Consider the following 24,063-nt stretch of genomic DNA (forward strand, 5'->3'; position numbering starts at 1 on the left):
TATATATATATATATATATATATATATATATATATATATAATTTATTTATTCATGTATATGAAACTGAGAGAGAGAAAGATAGAGAGAGTTTGGATCTTGAACTTCACCTGGCAAACTCATGGTTCGAATGACATAAACGCTCTTCTCCGAGCCCTGGAGCTTCTTATTGTGATTGTAATCGAACCAATTCTCCGTCAATCGGCGAGAATTTAAAACCTTATATATATATATATATTATAAATATGAATTTATTATTATATATAATTAAATCTAAATTAGTCTAAAAATAAATTATATTAAAAAAAGGTAATAATTAAAAAAAAAATTTGAATAATTAATCATTTATTTTTAAATTTATAAATATAAATTCACTTTATATTTATAAAATTAAAATATTATATAAATTATAAAATCTAAAAAGAGTAAATTATAATACCATAAATTAAACTAGTCTAAAAATTTAATTAATAAAGACGTTAATCTCTTTTAAAATTATAGAAATTAACTCATCATTCTAACGATTTTAAATTATGTATATTAAAAATAAAAAATAATATACACATGTCTAGTACAAATAACTGTTTTAACCTTTTAACCGTCATCTTTAAATTATGTATATTAAAAATAAAAAAAAATAATATACACGTGTATAGTACACATAACTTTTTTAATAGTATTTAAATTTACATATTAAAAATAAAAAATAAAAATAAATAAAATATAAGCCTTTAAAATTTAAATAAACTAACTGTTTTAAACCTCTCTTCATATGTCTTTTAAATTATATTATATATATATATATATATAATATAATATAATGAATTTATTATTATATATAATTAAGTCTAAATTAGTTTAAAAATAAATTATATTAAGAAAATGTAATAATTATAAAAATAATTTTGAATAATTAATGATTTATTTTTAAATTTACAAATATAAATTCACTTTATATTTATAAAAATAAAATAATTTATAAATTATAAAATCTAAAAATAATAAATTATAATAACATAAATTTAACTAGTCTAAAAATTTAATTAATAAAGATGCTCTTTTAAAATTGTAGAAATTAACTCCCTATTCAAACTTAGGTATATTAAAAATAAAAATTAATATACATGTGTCTATGTCTAGTACAGTTTCAACTTTTTAAATTTACCTATTAAAAATAAATAAAATAGAAGTGTTTAAAATTTAAATAAACTAATTATTTTAAACTTTTTTTCATATGTCTTTTAAATTATATTATATATATATATATATATATATTATAAATATGAATTTATTATTATATATAATTAAGTCTAAATTAGTCTAAAAATAAATTATATTAAGAAAATGTAATAATTAAAAAAACAATTTTGAATAATTAATCATTTATTTTTAAATTTATAAATATAAATTCACTTTATATTTATAAAATTAAAATTAAAATAATTTATAAATTATAAATTATAAAATCTAGAAAGAGTAAATTATAATAACATAAATTTATCTAGTCTAAAAATTTAATTAACAGATACTAAAACAGTTTTAAATTATGTATATTAAAAATAAAAATTAATATACACTTATCTAGTACAAATAATTATAAATAAAAAATAATATATACGTGTCTAATACAAATAATTGTTTTAACTGTCTTTAAACTTACTTATTAAAAATAAAATTTAAAAATCAATATAATAGAAACGTTTAAAATTTAAATAATAACATAAATTTAACTAATCTAAAATTTTAATTAATAGAAACTTAATCACTTTTAAAATTGTAGAAATTAACTCCACATTTTAACTATTTAAACGATCTTAAATTATGTAAATTAAAAAAAAAAATTCACGTGTCTAGTTCAAATAACTGTTTTTAAATTTAACAATTAAAAATAAAAGTTAAAAAAATTAAATAGATGCGTTCATATATGTTTTTTAAATTATATTATATATATATATATTATAAATATGAATTTATTATTATATATAATTAAGTCTAAATTAGTCTAAAAGTAAATAATATTAAGAAAATGTAATAATTAAAAAAGAAATTGAATAATTAATCATTTATTTTTAAAATATTAAATATAAATTCACTTTATATTTATAAAATTAAAATAATTTATAAATTATAAAATCTAAAAAAAGTAAATTATAATAATATAAATTTAACTAGTCTAAAAATTTATTTAATAAAGACGTTAATCTCTTTTAAAATTGTAGAAATTAACTCCACATTTTATAACTGTGTTTTATTGTTTAATTATATTAAAAACAAAAAAATAAAATACATGTGCTTAGTTCAAATATCTGTATTAAGGTTTTAAATTTATCTATTAAAAATAAAAGTTAAAAAATTAAAACAAAAACCTTTAAAATTTAAATAAACTAATTATTTTAAACCTCTCTTTTCTTCTCTTCTTATGTATTCTAAATTATATTATATATATATATATATATATATATATATATATATATATATATTATTATTATTAATATGAATTTATTACTGAATATAATTAATTCTAAAATTAGTCTAAAAATAAATTATATTAAGAAAAACTAATAATTAAAAAAATAATTTTAAATAATTAATCATTTATTTTTAAATTTATAAATATAAATTCAATTATATTTATAAAATTAAAATAATTTATAAATTATAAAATTTATAAAGTAAATTATAATAATATAAATTTAACTAGTCTAAAAATTTATTTAATAGAGATGTTAATCTCTTTTAAATTATAAAAATTAACTCCATATTTTAACTGTTTTAATGGTTTTAAATTATATATATTAAAAATAAAAATAATATACACGTACCTAATTCAAATAACTGTTTTAACGGTCTTTAAATTTACCTATTAAAAATAAAAATTACAAAAATAAAATAAAAGCATTTAAAATTTAAATAAACTAATTATTTTAAATTATATTATATATATATATATATATATTCTAAATATTAATTTATTATTATATATAATTAAGTCTAAATATAAATTATATTAAGAAAATGTAATAATTAAAAAATAATTTCGAATAATTAATCATTTATTTTTAAATTTATAAATATAAATTCACTTTATATTTATAAAATTAAAATAAATTATAAATTTTAAAATCTATAAAGAGTAAATTATATTAATATAAATTTAACTAGTCCAAAATTTAATTCATAGAGACTATAATTTCTTTTAAAATGGTAGAAATTCACTCCACATTCTAACGGTCTAAAATTATGTATATTAAAAATTAAAATACACTTGTCTACTTCAAATAACTATTTTAATCGGTTTTTAAATTTACCTATTAAAAATAAAAGTTAAAAAAATAAAATAAAAACATTAAAAATTTAAATAAATTAACTATTTTAAACCTCTCTTCATATCATGTCTTTTAAATTATATTATATTATATATATATATATATATTATAAATATAAATTTATTATTATATAAAATTCAATCTAAAATTAGTCTAAAAATAATATATATTAAGAAAATGTAATAATTAAAAAAATAATTTTGAATAAATTATCATTTATTTTTAAATTTATGAATATAAATTCACTTTATATTTATAAAATTATAAGATCTTTAAAAATTAAATAATAATAATAAAAATGTAAATCTAAAAATTTAATTAATAGAACCCATTAATCTCTTTTAAAATTTTAAAAATTTATCCACATTTAAACTGTTTTAACAGTTTAAAATTATATATATTAAAAATTAAATTTAAAAATAAAATATACATGTCGAATTCAAATAACTGTTTAACCATCTTTCAATTTATATGTTAAAATTTAAAAATAAATACAAGTTTCTAACTGAATTAAGTATTTTAAATATGTCTTATAATTTATGTGTTCAAAATAAAATTACAAAAACAAAATAAAATAAAATACAATATAAACTCAATTATTAAAAGAGTAATAATAAACAACTAAAAAATTATTGGTTTTCTCTTAAATTTGTTTATTATAAAACTATTTAGTATTTTAATTAAAATATAATTAACTTAATATTGTAACTATTTTAAAGTTATTAAATTTTATATACTAAAAATAAAAAATAAAAAATAAAAAATAAAACAAGCATGTATAGTTGAATTTAATCATGAAATCAATTATTAAAAGATTAATAAAAACTAAACATTAAAATTACTAGTTTTTCTCTTTAATTTGTTTATTATTAAATTATTTATTATTTTAATTAAAAAATATTAATTTTAACTGTTATTTTCTTTTCAAATTATTATTATTAAAATGTTTAAATATTTTAATTATATATAATTAAATAAAAAATTGTATATAAACTTTAAAATTATAAAAATGATATATATAGTTAATATACATTAATATATTTAAATATAAATTTATTATTTTAAACAAATTATATAAATTATTTAATTTATATATTAATATGCCTTTTAAATTTTATATTATAAATATAAATTTATTATAATTGTTAGAGAAATGATAGGACCGAATAATTTGATAATAAAATGAATAAGAATAATGTGAAATGAAAATATAATAAAAGAGAGTATTTTCAAAATTTTCATTTTACCAACATTCTAATCTAATTAATTTATAAATAAATTATATTAAAAAGAAGTAATAATTAAAAAATTAATTTTGAATAATTAATCATTTATTTTTAAATTTATTAATATTAATTTACTTTATATTTATAAAATTAAAATAATTTAGAAATTATAAAATCTTTAAATATTAAATTTATAATAATGAAACTTTAACCAAAATAAAAATTTAATTAACGGAATTTCACCCCACTGACCAAAATGTAGGAGTGAACTCAATATTTTAACTATTTTAAATTATATATATTAAAAATAAAAATAAAAAGATAAATATTAGGTGATCTCTAATAAAATAGAAACAATTATTAAAAGACTAATAATATAGAACTAAACAATATAAGTTATTAATTCTCTTGAATTTGTTTATGGTTAAATTATTTAATATTTTAATTAGAAAATATATATTTTAAACGTTATGCTCTCTTCATATTATTATTATTAAAAAAATTAATTTAATTATATATATATATATATATAAACTCTTAAAATAAAAAATTACTATATATATGTTAATATATTTTAATATACTTTTATTATTATTATATGTAAATTATATATATATTTATTATAGATATAAATTTATTATTATCATTATTATATATATATATATATATATATATATATATATATATATATATATACCAAATTTATGATAAATAAATAATATTTTCAAGCATGCTCTATAAAATAAAGCATTTCACATGTTAATTAATCAATTGAGCTAAATTAATTAACTATAATAAGATTGAAAAAAAAAAGTAAATGACCAGATTATACTAAACAAAAATACTAATTTATTATAGTAAAATAGCAAAATATTATAGACCCTCATTTGATACCACACAAATGGATCTAGTTAATTTTAATTTTTCAAATAGAATTCTAAATGAAATAACTAAATATTTAAAAAATAAAATTTTAGATTTTAAATTAACTATACAAATAGTTCAATAATAACCTTTATAGGAGTTCCAATAAGTTATTAAAATAACAAGTTACTCCCAATTTTTAAAAAATCAAACAAAAAAAGACCTTAAATGTAATATTGAGTCACACATAACTGTAAAATGAAAAGAAAAGTAAAAAACAAAAGATAAATAAGAATTCACACAATTTAGAAATTCATAAATAATAAAAAACAAAGTATTTAGTAGGAAATTAGTATAATATAAACTATTTATTCACTTAAAAACACATTTAAAATATTTTAAAGTTGAAAAATTAAAGATAAACCTAATTTTTAGTTATAATTTGATATTAATATTGTTGACATATTGAATTAGTTATTAGTGGATATAATTTCTGTCAATATTATTATTTGCTACATTTCTTTCGAGTCTTCTTTGGATTAGAGTTATTTAATAATCATGTTTTGAGTTAAAGTTTTGAAAATAAAATTATTTTAGTTGAAAATACATTAAAAAAATATTAGTATATAATAAAACAAATATTATTTTCTTTAAAAAATAGGACATAATTCATACAACTCAATTCATATATTGAAATAAGCATAAAATAACAACAGTTCATTCTCATTGTCCAATCAACCCAAAACTATTAATATAATACAAATTTTTCTAATTTATTTTCTCATTAATCATATAATTTAAATCATTAGCACAAAAAATATAACATACTATATAAGTATTTTTTTCATTATTAACCTAAATAGTTAATTTTTAACTCAACCTAATTTCCTATTCCACAATAATAAAATTGCTCCTTCATTTGCATGCTACTGTCTAATTTAGAAAAAAACATACATAGAAAAGTTTTAAAATCACAACCAAACTTATTAGATTATGTCCAAACATTTATTAATTAATGAAGTGCAAAAGTCTTACATAAAATATCTTAGTAAAATGTCTTTAATTTATTTATTCTCATTCAAAATATCATAAATGAAAGTAGGGATATGACTGTTTGGGGGTAGTGCTAATCTTTTAAAAAAGAAAAAAATTTCAAAAGCTTATAAATTATTTCTAAACAAGGATAATCCCAAAATTGGCTTTCATTTTTGTGACTTATGTATGAGTACAAACAAAGTGAGAGATTTCATTTGACTATATATACAATAGACATATATGTAAGAAAAGAGGAATTGAAAAGAAGCTTAAACAATCAAATTCATATTAATAAGAAAAAAAACCATGTTAAAAACAATTCAGATGCAATATATTACTATCCAAATCAAACAAATAATAAATAAACACCCAACTTTGTCAATCTTAAGAAAATCAAACTACAAGAGAAACACATAAAATCTTGTAAAGATTCATTATTGAACTAAGAAAGATTATAGGAAGAAAGTCTAATATGATGGTGGTCCAATGGAGTAAAGACAAAAAAACATTGATAGAAGATTTTAGACGAGTTTGAACTCACCTCTATTGGTTAGCGGCATAGAAATAATAAGCTTGCCAATCAAGAGTTGTTGATTTTGGTACAATTTCATCGTCAATAGATGCACACCACTTGTCATTTTGTGCATCAACTTGTAACCATCTAACCTCATCGGGCACATTCGTCAAATCAAAATTCCAACAATCCGATCTTTTTGAATGTGATGCGGATTTTTTCCTTTTTTGGATTTTGCTACTGCTCGCATGGCTCTGCTTTCAAAATCTATAAATTAAAAAAAGTTGAAGCGAAGCAAGAAACTGATATATTTATATTTTTGTTTTAGCTTACATTTTCTGCCGTGTCTGAAGCTGATCCGTTTGAAGTATGGTCGATGTTAATGTTGTCTAAGAACAAATGATCCCCTCCCGTCTCTTTCTCATACTGATTCTGTTCCTCCGCTTCACCACTCTGCTCAATAATTTGCCATTCTTCCCCAAACTGTGACAGTCTTGTATCTATCATCTCCCCATTGCTCCTTCGCAGGCGACAAATAACAAAGGGCTTCTGTAATTGGGTTGAGGTTAATTTACATATTAACAAAAAAGAAATTTGACAAAAATTGGTACTCAAAATTATCAAAGTAAACCTGACCTGTATGTCAATGGAAGAAAGTTCATACATGAACCAACCAGTTTCCTCCCACCCTGGTGCCTGACCGATGTAGAAAAACAGAGTCCTCTTTTTACCAATAATTTCTGAGGAATACGTTACATTGCATTCTTTTCCCAAAGCTTTCCAATAACCAGATTGAGTAGTTTTCGCACTTGGAGATTCTTCCGGATACTTCTTATCAAGGGTAGAGAAGTAGAACTGCTCAAGGTTCGATTGTATGACGGATATACCTGTAAACATGTAAACTAGAACTAGTCAAATTTCATCCAGTAAATAAAAACAACTAATTGACCATATAATATGAGATAAAACTTGAAGATCCAATCAAATTTAGCTAAGGAATCAGATGACAATGGAATAAATATCGACCCTAAATTAATAAGGCTAATACTATATATCTTTTTTGCATGTGCATGACTTCTAAACAATCAACCCCTCTTATCGATCTAGGGTTTAATAACCTTTAACTATTTCATATCAGATTAAAATTAATATCAACTAGATACTATTCCAACCATCTATCTATCAAACTACAAATGTCTGACAATCAACCAACTCTATGCTTGATTTGTCATGGAAAGTCCCTAACCCTAACAGTTCATAGAAGAATACTTGTGTTTAAAATAGTGTGTTGATTAGTGTCAATCTCTTCCACCCTTGGAATACCTGTCTTCCCTCCTTTGAAATCTCTTCAACTAACTTTCCATAATCTAGCTTTACTAGATTAAAGATTGATAATTCATATAATCATGACCTAAACGACCAAATCAGAAAAAAATCTGCTAAATACTTGAATTTGATCAATATATTTGCCTTTTCAAACTTAGTAATCAACCATAAACTTCTAGCCAAAAGTTGATTAACATTAAGACTATTTCTGACGGAAGGAAATTCTTTAAATCACTTCCTTATATATAGGTGAAATTGATAATAGAGCACCTACAAAAGAGACCATCTTAATTAAAAGCACACCAATCATTGATTTGTTGAAATAAATGAATTAATATGTATTTAAAATTTTAGAATGTCTTTTGCAGTTCAAAATGATGTCACATACCAACTTAGATATCTAGGGTTTTTAGAAGAATTTTAGATAAGACAAGAACGACCTAAGCCTTTGAGAGAGATAATCCATATACAATAACTATTTCATTTATTAATTATTACAAATATTACATAATCTCCTATTTATAAACAACTAACTTATTAACCCACTAACTTACTCTACTTAAAGAACTCGATTTGTTTGGTATGGTTGTGCAAAGTTAAATTAAACTTCTTTACATCTAAATGAGAAAAAAAATGTTTTGAAAGAAAAAAAATGGATTAACAAGCCCTTACCATCTTCCTTGTTTGGATGATTCCATGTTTGAGAAGCCTACAGTACCATCTCAAAAGAAGTTTTGGAAGATTTTAGCAAAATCTTTTGGTTTTGTTGTCAAAGTGAATAATTTGATTCTCAAATTCTTGTGGTGTTTAAAATCCTTGGAAATGAAGAATTTCGTTTTGATATCAAAATATTGCTTGGGTTAAGGATGTTTATAATGAAAATATATGAAGATTTATGTGTCATGAAAAAAATTATTTGATTTTTAACACCCAAAATTAAATTATATGTTATGTGTAATTGAGGAATCACAATATTTATGTTTTAGAACATAAAATATTTGGAGTTTTCACTCTAAGTTCACAAAACAAAAATTAAGAAGAGATATGAAAAAAAAACATATAACGGGCATGGGCATAGGCATGGGTATGGGCATGGACATGGGCATGGGTAAGAAAAAAGACAAAGAGAAAGAATGAATAATTAAGTAAAAACATATCATCTTTGAACATGTTTTTGGCACATAATCAGATGACCATTTGAACTTTGATGCTCTTAAACTTATGAATGAGGAAGTGATGGTTAAAGTGATGTCCCAATTAATCCATCCTAATCAATCATTTGAAATATGACAACTTAGAAAAGATATAACAGTTTTTCTAAATAAGCAACATCAAGAGCAACCATCCCCTTGAATTAGTACAAGCTACATCCTACTCCTCACTTTTAATGATGACTTTACCCTAATTAATTGACATGGGTCTTGTTTGATGTGAGTTACAACCCAATTAAATTCTGTAGATCAAGTACATGAAATTGGGATATAAAACAAGAAAGGGATTATGAGTTCTTTCTTCCTTATTTTAATAGAGAAAATGAAGAGTTTGTGTTATGAATTCAAGATTTAACTACACCAATCATCTCTATTACATAGAGATAAAGATAACAAAACAATGAAGAGTTTACACCAAGTTATTTTGATACTATTGAATTGTACATTTTTTGTATATGCAAATCATAACTTTTGATGATGCCTAAAGACAAAAGATAGAGACAACCCAGACGATGAATGTACTTGAAATCTAAGAACTGTATTGAGAACTGATTTTACTTCTAAATGACCATTAGAGTTAAAGTGTACATCATATCTCAAGAAAGGCATGTGACTGACATCTTCAATTTCACAATGATCAGTAGTATTCTCATGAGCACACCCATAGAATATTACATTGAATTGTAAAAGTATGAAGATAGAGAATCAATGAATTCAATTCTTTTTAAGAGTATTGTAAGTTTGAAAATTTTGAAAAGTATAAAGAGGTACAATTGATTACGGAATGTACTACTTGTCCACTAGTCACTTAAAACTCAAGGTGGGTGGGTCTAGTGATTGTGATATTTTTGTGAAGACATTGATGATAAAAACGTTTACAGATTTTGGATTCTCTTTAGAAAATAATCATATTTAATGGAACTTGAAAAAAACAAGCCATTGTCACACTTTAAACCAAAGTATGAATTAGAAGCTGCAAGTTATGTACATGCCATGGTATGTGCTCAAGTCTCCAGTGTGGTAAAAAATGAAATCTAATACAAAGTATCATTTAATTTCATTAGAGATCATATCATGATATAGCTGAAATATGAATTGGTTTGTTTGAAATTTTCATCAAAGATCCAAAACATAAATCTTTAGTGAAACTTTCTCTCCATAATATCTTCCAGCAGGGACCGAGTCCATGGATCTTGAACCAAATTAAAGGAAAGGAATTAGAAGAGACTTCCTCTTAAGTATGATCATCCTCATCTCATTCACTAAAAATAAGTAATCCTTTTCAAGGTGCTCAATCTGAACCCTTGACTGGAATAGTACTAAAGAACCCTAGCCTTTCCAAGATACTTACTTAAAGGCTTGAAGAAAATCAATCAGGTTAGTTGATAATCAGTCCGATTAGTTGATAAATTAATTTGTAAGCCTCGATCTATGATTAATTTGATTCCATATATAGATCTGACCTGAAAACGCGAAGACTAGCCCTAGACATAAGTAAACAGATAGATCTGAACAAAACCTAATTGAGAAATTGATTGTGGAGAAACAGAGAAACTAATCTATTAATTAAAGAAAACAAGGAGATTTAATAAGTTATAGATAGGAAAAAAGAAGGGTTACATGGATTGGAAGGAGTATATATATATATATAAATATAAATAGGGTACATATGTATACCCTAGATACAAAATAAGGTCAATTTTTTAGAGAGAGAAACAAGAATAGTTGAATAAAATTGAAAAGGAAAGATACCATATGAGAAGGCACTGTTGTTGTTCCATATATATATATATATATAATATATCTATTCATCTATGAAAGAGAGAGAGAAAGTAAAAGTTTGGATCTTGAACTTCACCTGGCAAAGCCTTAGACTCAACTTCAGGAATGACATACACGCTCCTCTCCGAGCCCTGGATCTTCTCGTTGAGATAGTAATTAACTAAATCCCCGTCAGTCGGTGAGGATCTAAAACCTGTGAAAACAGATGGTAATGATGTCAACCATTTAAGCTTCTGTATAGGCGTCTGCGCAGCCATGGTAACAAGCAGAGAGAGAAAAGAAGAAACTGAGAATAGAAGATAAACCCTAGAATGTGTATATATTTAATGTTATAAGGGTAAAAAAGAACACATATATGAGATTATACATATGCAGTCGAGTGATTACGTGTCTATGCATTAGAGGAATATGCAGTCGAGGCATAACAGTTGTCAATGCAGAGGGCGGCAGACAAGTCTCGGCCGCAACTGACCTTGATATTCAATGTCTATATGAGATTATACATACAATATTTATTGTAAACCTAATTCAAATACATAAATAAAATTTAGAGTGATTTTTTTTTTATCATCATTGGCTAACTAGTTGATCATTTTAAAAATAAATAACAAAAAAAAAGTCAATAAACAAATGATTTGTAGAGAAGGTAGATGAGAAGACGCACATCGATGGGTCGCGCTTTATTCAGCGTTTAATTTTTGGGTATATCGTTTACGTAATAATCTGCTATAATAATTTTGTTAATAATTTGACAAAAAAATTATAATCAAACACAATCATTACCAATACACTTGAATGAATAATGTAAAATTGCATATAAAAACATTTTTTTAAGTTGATTCAAATCACTAATTTTTATCTAATTTATCTTCAAATTTAAAATTTTTTCTCAATATATAAAATTGAGATAGAATAATAACCTCACAAGAATTTTAATATCGGTTTTCTTATTCGGTAACAAGTTTCTCCCTACATAGGAATATACCTAAGTAAAATTAGTCATTCACAATTTATAAAAATTTTCTATGCGAAATAGTAATATACCTAAATAAAATTAGTCATTCACAATGATATTACATTTGGCCTTTGAGGCTTTGTTAATGTCTGTCCAGTATCGATGAATGTATTTAATTGACCAATATACGGATACCTTGAAAAAGTACCTTCGGAATAAAAACTTTAATGAAGGTCAATTAGTGAGAGTTACATTTTGCACGTGATTATGAATATGTGCTCGATATTTAGAATATCACGAGTCAATAAAAATATCGATACAACCAACTTTAACACTTTCTATATTCTTGGCAATCAAAGATTTATCGATTGCAACACTTTAAACATACAAATCGGGTGATCGGGAGCGTGCATATGTATACATTTCGAAAAATTGTCTCGAAGTCGAATAATATTACAATTACGAGTTCATAAGATGATTAGTGATTAAGTATGAATTTTGTAATTAACTAATTACAATTAAATTTCATTATATGCTGCAAATTCACGCAAGAGTTGACCGATACAAGGCGACTCAATCTTTATAATCTTGAACATGGTAAACAAAGTTTTTCAAGACGAAAGTGAGCCAATTGACTAGTGAATCAGATCGAACTTTGAGTCTAAAGATTTTTGAGAGTGGCCCGACAATTTATGCTAAGAAGTATAACTCCTATAAAATAAACGAGTACAAGTTCAATACCGAGAAGCATGACGAAGGGTTAACCACACAAAATAGTGGTGTCTTAGTAATTGACAACAATGAAGTTGAAACGATAAATTACTACGGAGTACTCACATATATCATAGAAGTTCAGTATTTTGGTTGTAACTGAGTAATTCTTTTCAAGTGTAGATGGTTTGATGTACATTCCAAGGACTATGTTAAAAATTAGATAAATATAGGTTTGCAAGTGTTAATGTGAACAGGACATTGAGAACTCAGATTTATGATCCGTTTGTAATGGCAAGTCAAGAACAACAAGTTTTTTACGCTACAGATATGACATCTAGACATGGATGGAAAGTCACAAAGATAAATCACCGTTATTCAATCATCTAGACATGTTTTATTTGTGTCAAATAGGATGACCTCTTTAAAATTTTAACTTTATTTTTCTTGCAGATATCATGTAACATAAACGAGCTACAAAACAAGCCCTATCGAGACATTTAGACGAGCTTCGAGCTCCGATGATCCTATGAGCTTTATGGGATCACTTTCGAAAATTAAGGGACTACATGATCCAGATTCTACCATTCTTGAGGTGTCTGTCACCCCGGAGGAGGATTCCCATGTTTCCAAGACTACATGTAGTTAATTACAACTTATACGTGATATTTAAATGATTATATAAATTTAAAAAATGTTGTTTCACTATTATTTTGTAGGGTCTTCATCGATGAGTAGAGGACGGTGGAAGAACAAAAACACTGTTCTCGAGAAACTACCAACAGGGCAGAAGATGCACTTAGAGTTTAGAGAGATGGATGGTAAGCCCACTTGCGATAACGACACCTACTACTCAAGTAATATTGGCACCATTGTCCGGGATCCCACGGTGGTGCCACATCGTCTAGTAAATTGGTCGATCTATCACATGCCTAGTTAGACCATATATGGAAGTTCATCTTCGTGAGTTTGATATTTTTTAACGTGTTATCTTATAATTTGAAGCTTTCATAATCCTAAAATATGTTGTTATTTTTCAAGATCCTTTCGAGTCTTCGCCTATCACATTGACACCTATAGAGATAGAATGTTGACACATGTGAAGAAAACATGGGATATGTTGAGATATTCGAACAAAAGAAACTATATCCAACCATATGATGGCAACGAGGGGATAATCAAATTAAATCCTCTCATGAACGACTATGGTGATTAGAATTATATGACTATGGTGATTAGAATTATATCATTGACCATCACTACTTCATAACTGCATTTTAGGTATGATGAGATTGCCACGCTGGTTCATTAACTTTTTAATTTTTATTCTAAGTTTTTGTTGAATTTTGGAGTTGAAACATGGGAGAATTTGTTTAGATGGATAAAAAATATGGAGAGAATGTTTAGATGGGACTAAATATGGACCTGAATCATAATTTGGAGTTAAATTAGGCTTAAAAATATTTAGAATAGGGTTGAAAAATAAAAGAAAAAAATAAATATTAGTGAATTAAATAAAAATAAAAAAATAGGAATTGATTTAAACTTGTTTTATTAAATTATATATTTGTATATAAAAATATTAATTTGATGGTTAAAATTGTCAAAAACTTTGTATAAAACAAATTAATAATACTTAACTTTAAGCGAATTTGTAATGACCGGATATTCATGAATGAAAAAGCTGAGGACAATGAAAATCTGGTATCGAAGAAAATATGGGAGATAACCCAGGAAAAAGTGCAGAAAGTAGAATGGACTCCTCTTGTATGGTCAACGAAGATTATCCCTCGACACCAGTTCATTCTATGACTCGCCTTCTAGGAAAGACTCAGCACTCGTGATCGTATCAGCAAGTATATGAGCATCCCGGACGCGAGCTGTCTTTTATAGATAACCTATTCGAGAGCTGTTGTATTGCTTCGAAGCTTTGGAACAGATTCTATATAAACCTGGAGCTGATCAGTTTCCCGAGTGATTGGAATGAAATCAAAGAAACGACACTACTCAAGCTAAGGGAAATAGATTTGCAACAAGCGTGTTCAAGTGCGGCTTTGGAGCAGTAGTGTATAACATTTGTCAAGAATGGAATGAAAGGGTATATGGAAGAACCCATAAGAGCGTTAAAGAGTTATGGGAAGATATTGTATCGGATTGCAGCACCCTCGCGGGAACGTGGAGAAGAATTCTTAGCACGGAGCAGAACTGGAATATCTGTAGGAACTGAAATTTACTGTTTTTTGAACTCACTAGAATATGAAACATTGTAATCAGATAATTCATTTACGTTTTTAGCTTTTAAGTTTTTATTCAGAATGTTATGTCTTCAAAATAATTTTAGGTCTGTCTAGAATGATATCTTAAACTCGTGGGTTTTTTTTTCACTTTTTTAGAAAATTTTAATTAAATGACGCTAAGTCGTTTTTTCAAAAAAAAAAATTAAGCAAATTTGTAAACATGAAAATTTAACCTACCCCAATTTATAATAATAATATTAAAATAATATTTTGAATTTTTTAATTCAAAATAATCCAAAGCGGAGGTAATTAAGATCAAATTAGGGCTAATTATTGTGATAATTAAACCCTTATTAAAAAATTAAATAAAAAATCAAAAATAATTTGAGGTTAAAATATTGCATTTATTTTACCCAAAATAAACTCAAAAAGGGGTTGAAATGATTTAATTTTGGTAATTTATGACTTAAAATAATTAAATAAATACCCCAAAATAAAATAAATTAACATAGTTTTTATTATGTTGTCAAAAAATATTTTGTTTATTAATTTGGTAAAGAAAAATGCAAAAAGGGTTAAAAGTTCGATTTTAAATAACCCTTATATTAAAAATAAAATATGATAATCATGAGTGGTAGAAATTATGTTTAAATGTTGCAACAGAAATTCTAGCCAGCGCCCAAGAAGGAGCCATGCATGTCGGTTGTAACCAAACACATGCGCGCCCGGGTCCATATAGGATCAACTAACGGGATGCTAACCCCGTTAGCATGATCACCCGATCGTTGATGAGCCGCCAACGGAACAAAATAGAACATTCATTTAAAACAAAACAACGTCGTTTTGTTCTTCTTCGCGAACGTCGGAAGCCTACGATCGACGCCGACAACCTTCCAAAAATCTTATATCTGCCATCTTTCTTCCTTATCCTTCGAGAATTCACCCATAAGCACATCTCTCCCTCGTCATCATTACCCCTAAGGTTGGAATTCAAAAGCTACCATAACCTAGGCTGCTAAGGACAAAACAGAAACGTTTAAGAATAATTTCAGAAGAGAAATTGAAGTTGAATTTGTCCATGGAACGGATTTAGATCGGGTATAAATAGTCTCTAGGTGAATCTTCCAATCCATAAAACAAACATCACAAATTACAGCCTGGTTGAAGATCTATAAAGAACTTCGGCGACTAATTTTTTGAAAAATTGCTCTAGTGATCTAATCTTCAACCTAGGACTTAGGAAAGCTTTCTACTCATCATTGGAGTGTTCTTCAATCACTAGTAAGCTTCCAGTTCATCTGAAATTCAAATTGTGATTCAAAATTGGATTTTTTTTAAATTCGATCAAGTTGATCATTTTTAGGGCTCAATTTTGTTTTTTCTATAGTCAAAAGTCAAAATCAATCCCTAAATGATTTCTAAGTTTTATGTCGAAAGAGAATTCATCCATTCACCTAACTAAAAAAAACCCAAATTTGATTTGAAAATATGAAAATTTCGAATTTGGTGTTCTTTTTAATCTTAAATTTTGATTCAATTAGTTGCCTAACATATTTATAAACATGTTAGGATGTTTTCCAAATTATAAAATCAACATCCCGATCATGTTTGATCCAATTATTTTTTTTTAAAAATAAGTTTGAATTTCAGTTTTAAAAATTGTTACAGAGCTTGATTGATGTTCTTGTTTTGGTTGTGTTCCACTATAAACATCATTTCAAATCTATTGGAACAAGAATTAGGCCATTAGATGACTTAAATCAAAAGTTCTCAATTCTTGCTCTAGAAATCGGGTTAAGAAATTGATCGACCTAGAGCTTGATTGATCGTGTTTAGAGTTAGGGATTATGATTCCTATATCCATATGAGTTGTTTACAACTTACATATCATGTTTTTGATGTTTTTATGATTGTATCAAAAGATACAAACCTGTAATCACGACCGAGGAAGCTAGATTGGGAACGAACCTCCTAGACCTAGGACCGAACAATCCGAATTTGGGATCTAGCCTTCTAAATCCCAGAGACGAACCCTTCGGTCCCTTGACCGAGTGTCATGAGCACCAATCCAGACCACTCTCGGTCTAGACCGAGCCCGTCTGTGCCTAGATCGGTAAATATAGACCCAAGCCATAAGACTTAGGTCATAAGGCCTGTTTCATTCCACTTTTCAAAATCCAAAATTATTTTTGTAATTTTAGAACCCAATCCATTTTCAAATAATTCTGAAAGGTCAGAAAATCATTTTAAAATATTTTTGGGATATTTGCTGAACAAATATTTTGGTTAAGGCCCCGTTTAGAATTTATTTTAATTCTAACACTTTTATGATATTTTTTTTATGTATTATACTTAATCTTATATCAACGCAATCGAAAGTATGCCCTTTTAAATAATTATGTACAATTATTTACGCAATCTAAACGTATCATTGTTTAGGAGCCCAAACTACTAATTAAAGGAAATAAATGTTATAAATTAAACTTATGATAGCTAGATAATTATGCTTTATAAATAAACCGTCTTCGATGGGTGCGTATGACATAGCGCGAAAGCTCTTTTCCGAGCGTAACCAAATAACGAACCCCTTTTGAAAACTCTAGTATAAAGTACGTTTATGTACGTATGTTTTACTGATTTTTCTAAAATCTTTTGGAGGCTCTATTTTCAAATAAATAATCTTTTCTTAGATTAAGTATGTTTAATTATTTTAAACCGGATTTCAAATCAAGTTATCATTTGATTATAACAAATCTCCGAATTATTAAAATTTAAATAAAATTAATTATTTTTACATGATTAATTTCAAAATCTCTCAAATATTTTAAAAATATTTTAAAATAATGTTTCATTTAAAAAAAGATAACTGATACGCAAACCAATGTTAAAATGGATCGAATCTTATTTGACCACACGATTTCCTCAATTTACTTGAGTAAACTTTTTAGATTAGAACTTATTAGTATAACTTTGATCTTTAATGATCATTTAAAATTATTGTTTTTCCTTACTTTGTTTTTTTTGTTTAATAAATAACATATTTGTCTTATATGTATAGTGTATTTAAATTTAAATTAAAAAAATATATTTTAAATAATTGAGTTTTTGAACAAGTTCATGAACTTATTGTTCAAATCACAGTGAATATAAAGCTGCTATTATTTGGTAAATACTATAATTTAAATTTTTCATAAATTAAAATTTTAATTATAAAATTATTTTGTATGAAAAATAATATTAATTTTTTTTACACATAATTTAAAAAAATATATAACCTTACAAAAATAGCTTCTATATATAACATATTGTATTTTCAGATAAAAATTATTAGAGAAAATTTTGTAACCATTAATCTGTTACATTTACATTTAAATCTTTAATTTAAATAGTTATTTTTTTCATAACTCAAAATTTTCCTAATAACTCAAAATTTTCCTAATCCACAATCATAAATTATCAGATTATGTAAAAAAAAATTATAAATTATTTAAGGGTCAAAAATCTTACCTAAAATGTTTTAGAACAAATTTGTAAGTTCGAACATGATTAAGAGTCTGGTTACTCTCTAAAAAAAATAGAGTTGTGCTAATTTATTAAAAGTGAAAAAAAATCAAAAGTTTATTAATTTTTCGAATTCATTTTGTTTATCTATGTACGTGCATGAACAAAGTGAGTTCTGATCTCATTTGGCTATGCATACATTAATAGACATAGATATAAGAAAAGAGGGATAAACAAGAAGTTAATAAAACAGCGGAAAATGCATTTATCATTTTCGTCCCATTCAGTTTAGGAGAATCTCCGCGGGACACTATATATATAATACTAGAAAGATTCTCGTGCGATGCACACAAATAAAAATATTAATAAAATAAATTTAATAAAATAATAAAAATGATATGTATTCAATGTTTAAAATTTTAATAAATCATGAATAATATATTGAAATAAAAAATAGAACACTCTTATTCCACATTCTATTCACTTTGGTAAAACAACTTATCTTTTCACATACTAATCACATATTTTTTTCGAATGAACCTCTCATCTCGTGACCTTACACTTTCATTTTGATCAATCAAATATTTGATTCATATTTTTTTAACCACTTTCAATTAATACCGGCCTATTATCCATCGACAAACCACATCCCAATCTGAATATTTTAAAAATTAAACATTATTTAGGTAACAAAGTATTCATTTTACTTTCACATATATATTCAAATTAACCACAAATTCAGTAATCTGAATATTTTAAAAATTAAACATTATTAATGTCTTCCTTTTCAGTTTGTTTATAAGGTATTATTGGTCTTCCTTTTCAGTTTGTTTATAAGGTATTAATTGTCTGTGCGCGTCTAAATTACATAGTATAAAGATATTGTTTTTCCTACCATCTAAGGTGTTGCACTAAATTGCAATTTGTAATGGAGTGAGAAATATATGACGATGAAGAGATTTTTTGCAATGAATTCCTTTTCGATTCACATATGTGAATCTTGACTATAGATAAAATAGTATAGATAAAATTTATGATCATTCATTTCTATTTATTTATCATTATTATCAAGTATGAAGATTGCAAAACATTAATAGATTGTCAATTTTATATGTTTGGTTAAATTTTATTATGGAACTTGAATTGACATATTTCACGAGATTATCATTATTTGTTTTCTTCTATAATATAAGCCCATGTTTTTTTCGTTACCTTAGTTAGTAAAAAAATCATACAAATATTTACACCTTTTATATTGGTCTAATATTACTCATGGTTCTCATATTTTTTTGAGTATTTTTGTTTTATAATTTCTAAAAAGACTTTTTTTTAGGAGCTAAGTAAACCCGTCGTTCATCTAAGAGCGCACCCGAATGCTAGTCATCATTGTTGAAACAACTAAAACTTCAAATTCCAAGAGTAAATATTACGCTGCACTAAAGGGATGAATGACGTATCAAATTGAATCTACAAACCGATACTTTCATTTGTTAATTGTTAGTAACTTTTTCTATCATTTAACGCCCTTGAACCAGGCCGAGAGCAATTTCTGCTTAATTAAAAAGGGTGGGAAAATAATCGCAGACATGCTTTACTATAACCTAGGCTTAATTCCTAGGTCTAGGATTAGCAACGATTCCATGAAGTTCGTCCAAAGTGAATTAGTAGATCCTCTAAATCCTAGTAAGTTGTTCAAATCATTTGTAATTCGAATTGATTATCTCTATTACTTATTTGTTTGTTGAACTCTTCAATTCAATTGATTGTTGGTTGTATACTTGTTCTCTCGTTGTTTGAGTGTGTGATCATGTTTGATTGATTCCTCTTTCAATTGAACTTTTAATTTTGGCCTAGAATTTGATCAAAGTTTAGTCGTCGTTTCTTGAACTTCGACTCAAGAATGATGACTTATTTATAGAATAACACAATTTCTCAATCGATTAGAAATGATTAAGATCAATGATTCATCGTTTACGCGGAGTTATGAAAATTCCGATAAAAATGTTAATCGATCAGACTTTGATTTGTTCTAGGCGTTGTGCTACTTTGATTGCTCTTATTCTGGGTTGTCGTAATTCTTATAGTATTTTTAAAGAATTAGGGATAGTTAAATTGAGATGACAATTGTATGTAATGAAATCAATAATTCTCTGATTGTCTGGATGTCTTTTTCGGCTATAAATTGTTCTTCGATATGTCACGAGGACTCTAGTAAGTGACAAGTAAGGTTAGTTTGATCACTAGTTAAATGTTGAATCATGTGTTATTCGTAGAGGTCATTTGCATTTCTTAACCAAAGCTAAAGTAATGATTTCTTAGCGCTCGTGACCGAAGCGTCATCCTCCTAAGAGTGTATGGTCAAGTCTTCCACGAATTGTGGGATTATGGACAATTCACTTCCCTCCATCAACCGTGTGTTATTAATCGAATGAAGAAGGTTTGATTACATCTCACAAGCAACTTGAAGTAAGGGACTACTTTAGCATCCATACATAAATTAAGGATCATCTATGTGGAATCATGTTTATTTTTGGGAAAAACGACTTAGCTTCATTTCATTAAAAAATCCAAAAAATGGGAAAAAACCACGAGTTTAAGAGATCATTCTAGATAGGCCTAGAATGATTTTGGAGTCGTAACATTCTGAATAAAAGCTAAAAAGCTAAAAACGGTAAATTCCAGTTTCTAAAGATCTTCCAGTTCTGCTCCGTGCTTGAAATTCTTCTCCACGTTCCCGTGAGGGCTTTGCAATCTGATAAAATATTTTTTCATAACTTTTCAACGCTAATGAGGGTTCTTCCATATACCCTTGCATTCCGTTTTGCCAAATGTTATACACCACTGCTCCAAAGCCGCACTTGAACACGCTTGTTGCAAATCTATTTCCCTTGGCTTTGAGTAGTGCACTTTTTTGATTTCATTTCATTCGCTTGAGATACTGATCAGCTCCAGACTTTTATAGAATCTGTCCCAAAGCTCCGAAGCAATACAGAAGCTCCCGAATAGGTGATCTATGGTTTCTTTATTTCCTCTGCATAGAAGACAACTTGCGTCCGGGATGCTCATATACTTGTTGATACGATCACGAGTGTTGAGTCTTTCTTAGAAGGAGAGCCATAGGATAAACTGGTGTCGAGGGATAATCTTCGTTGACCATACAAGTGGAGCGCATTCTACTTTTTGCGCTTTTTCCCGGGTTACCTCCCATATTTTCTTTGATACCAGCTTTACATTCATAAATATCTGGTGTGTCGTGTAGTTGTATATTACTTATATAATCAAGTATCCTCTGTCCTTTTGGATTTATTCTCAAAAGTGAGTCCCAATTCTCGTCTTTAATGTCTCTAATTTTTGTTTATGCGCAGTCCCTTCTGATACAAGTATTTTGAAACTCCTCCTTGTGGATGATAGGCTGGTTTTCGAACTAGGGGTCGTGCTAGAATATATTGCCTTTCTCGTCCACTAGCCAGATGTCATAAAGATCTGCAATATCGTTTCTTAGTATAAAAAACTTTTTTAAAGACCAGCTCATACCTTCATGAATTTTGCCGGTCCAGATGCTCGTTTCGTATTTCATAAACCTCGTATGTACCCATTTGATCCATAGTGACTCATGATTACGCTTCAAAGTCCACAGATGCTTGATGGTGAGAGCTTTGTTCCACTCGATACAGTTCTTCAAGCCGATGCCTCCCTCGTCATTCGATTTGCAGAGAGCGATCAATTTGACTTTCTTTCCTTCTCTTCCGCTATTGCCCCAGATAAAGTTCATCATCAACGTGTTGAGTTTCTTCATTACCTTCTTTAGAATGACCATTTGCTGCGCCCAGTAGCCAACTATGTCCATTTGGAATCATGTTAATGTTAATTAATTTTGATTTACATGTTAATTCCTTATTGAATATGTTATGTTTCGAAATAGAGACGTCATTATGGAGGGGCGTGTTGATCATAGCGCTGATGCATTTTCCACACATAACCAAGCAACGAACCTATAAATGAAAATTTGAAAACTATTTATTTTCCTAATTTTTAAAATGTATATTAGGTGGCGACTTTTAAAGAGCCAAGTATATCTTTCGACAAATATGTTTACAAACTAACACAAGCCAAGCTTATTATTTTAGTTCTTAATTTTGTATTATGAGATTCGAGAGGATGATAACAAATGAAACTTATACCATTCGAATAAAACTATTACTTTTTAAGAAATGAGCGACTTTTAATCGTACAAAAGAATTTTAAATAAGTATCCAATTAGAATGAGGGAAGAAGAACTACTTAGTTTGTTTACCCGTGCATTCTAATAGTTTGTTCTAAGATGGTCTCTATTTAGAAATATATTTGAGGTACATATTAATCAAAAAAATGTCAATAACATTAAACATAAAAAAAATTACAAAAGTAACGAACTCGCACTCAGACTGAGAATGAGTAGTGAAAAACAAAACTTTGAAAACATTTCTTAACTTGTTTGTTTATGAATTATTGGAGTTTATAGTTAAAAAGATACTATCAAAATAAATATTTAAAAAGAAATAATTGATTTTGTTTTTGTTTTTTATTTGATCATGATTTATCTTAATTATTAGATGATATGATTGAATATTAGGTTATTAGATAATTATGTTCCAATTATGAGACTTTAATTGTAATATGGACATGGGAAGAATGTGTTTGAGATGAGGACGAAATATAGAAAGAATTATTATTTGGAGTTAAGTTGGATTTAAACAAAATTTGATTTGAGGTTGAAAAATAGAAAGAAAAAAAGAAAGTAAATAAATATTTCATCAAACAGTGAATTAGATTTGAAAAAATTAAGAAATTAAAAATAATTTATCCTTCTTTTTTTTTTCTTAAGCTCACCACACCCTAACCTAGATATCTCTCTTCTTGGAGGGTTCTCTTGCAGGTTTTTATTAATTATATATTTGTATATAAAAATATTAGTGTAACGGTTAAATTTAACTACAACGAGTATTAGTGTAACTTTGATCCTTAGTGATCATTCAAAATTTGTTGTTTTTCTGTAAATTGTATTTTATCTTTTATTTTAAAAATAATGTTTATATGTATATTTTATTATATTTATATTTAAAATAATAATATTATTATTTATTTAAATAATTGAGATTTAGAATGAGTTCATAATAGTTGAACTCATTTGTCAAACTCCTTGAATCTAAAACTGTTCTTATTTAGTCCTTGATAATAATATTTTAAAATTTTCATAAATTTTCATTTTAATTATAAAATAATTTTGTATGAAAAAATACTCTTAAATTTTTAACAATATTCAAAAATACGTGTGACTAATTTTTTTTTTGAGAAAACGGTTATAACCATTTCATTAAAATCCCAAAGGTGGGAGGTT

At 26.0% G+C, this 24,063-nt stretch overlaps 1 protein-coding gene across 1 annotated transcript; it reads right to left on the bottom strand.

Annotated features, from left to right (window-relative positions):
- Window positions 1–6,992: 6,992 nt before the first annotated feature.
- LOC124920232 (NAC domain-containing protein 60-like) lies at window positions 6,993–11,539 on the bottom strand. The gene is made up of 4 exons (XM_047460679.1): window positions 11,359–11,539; window positions 7,600–7,850; window positions 7,297–7,512; window positions 6,993–7,217 (listed from the first exon to the last, which is right to left on the bottom strand). Exons 1-4 carry the CDS (start codon window positions 11,537–11,539, stop codon window positions 6,993–6,995), a joined length of 873 nt encoding a protein of 290 aa, XP_047316635.1.
- Between the last annotated feature and the right edge of the window lie 12,524 nt (window positions 11,540–24,063).

The sequence above is a fragment of the Impatiens glandulifera genome, chromosome 1, assembly GCF_907164915.1.
Source record: "Impatiens glandulifera chromosome 1, dImpGla2.1, whole genome shotgun sequence".
NCBI lineage: Eukaryota > Viridiplantae > Streptophyta > Magnoliopsida > Ericales > Balsaminaceae > Impatiens > Impatiens glandulifera.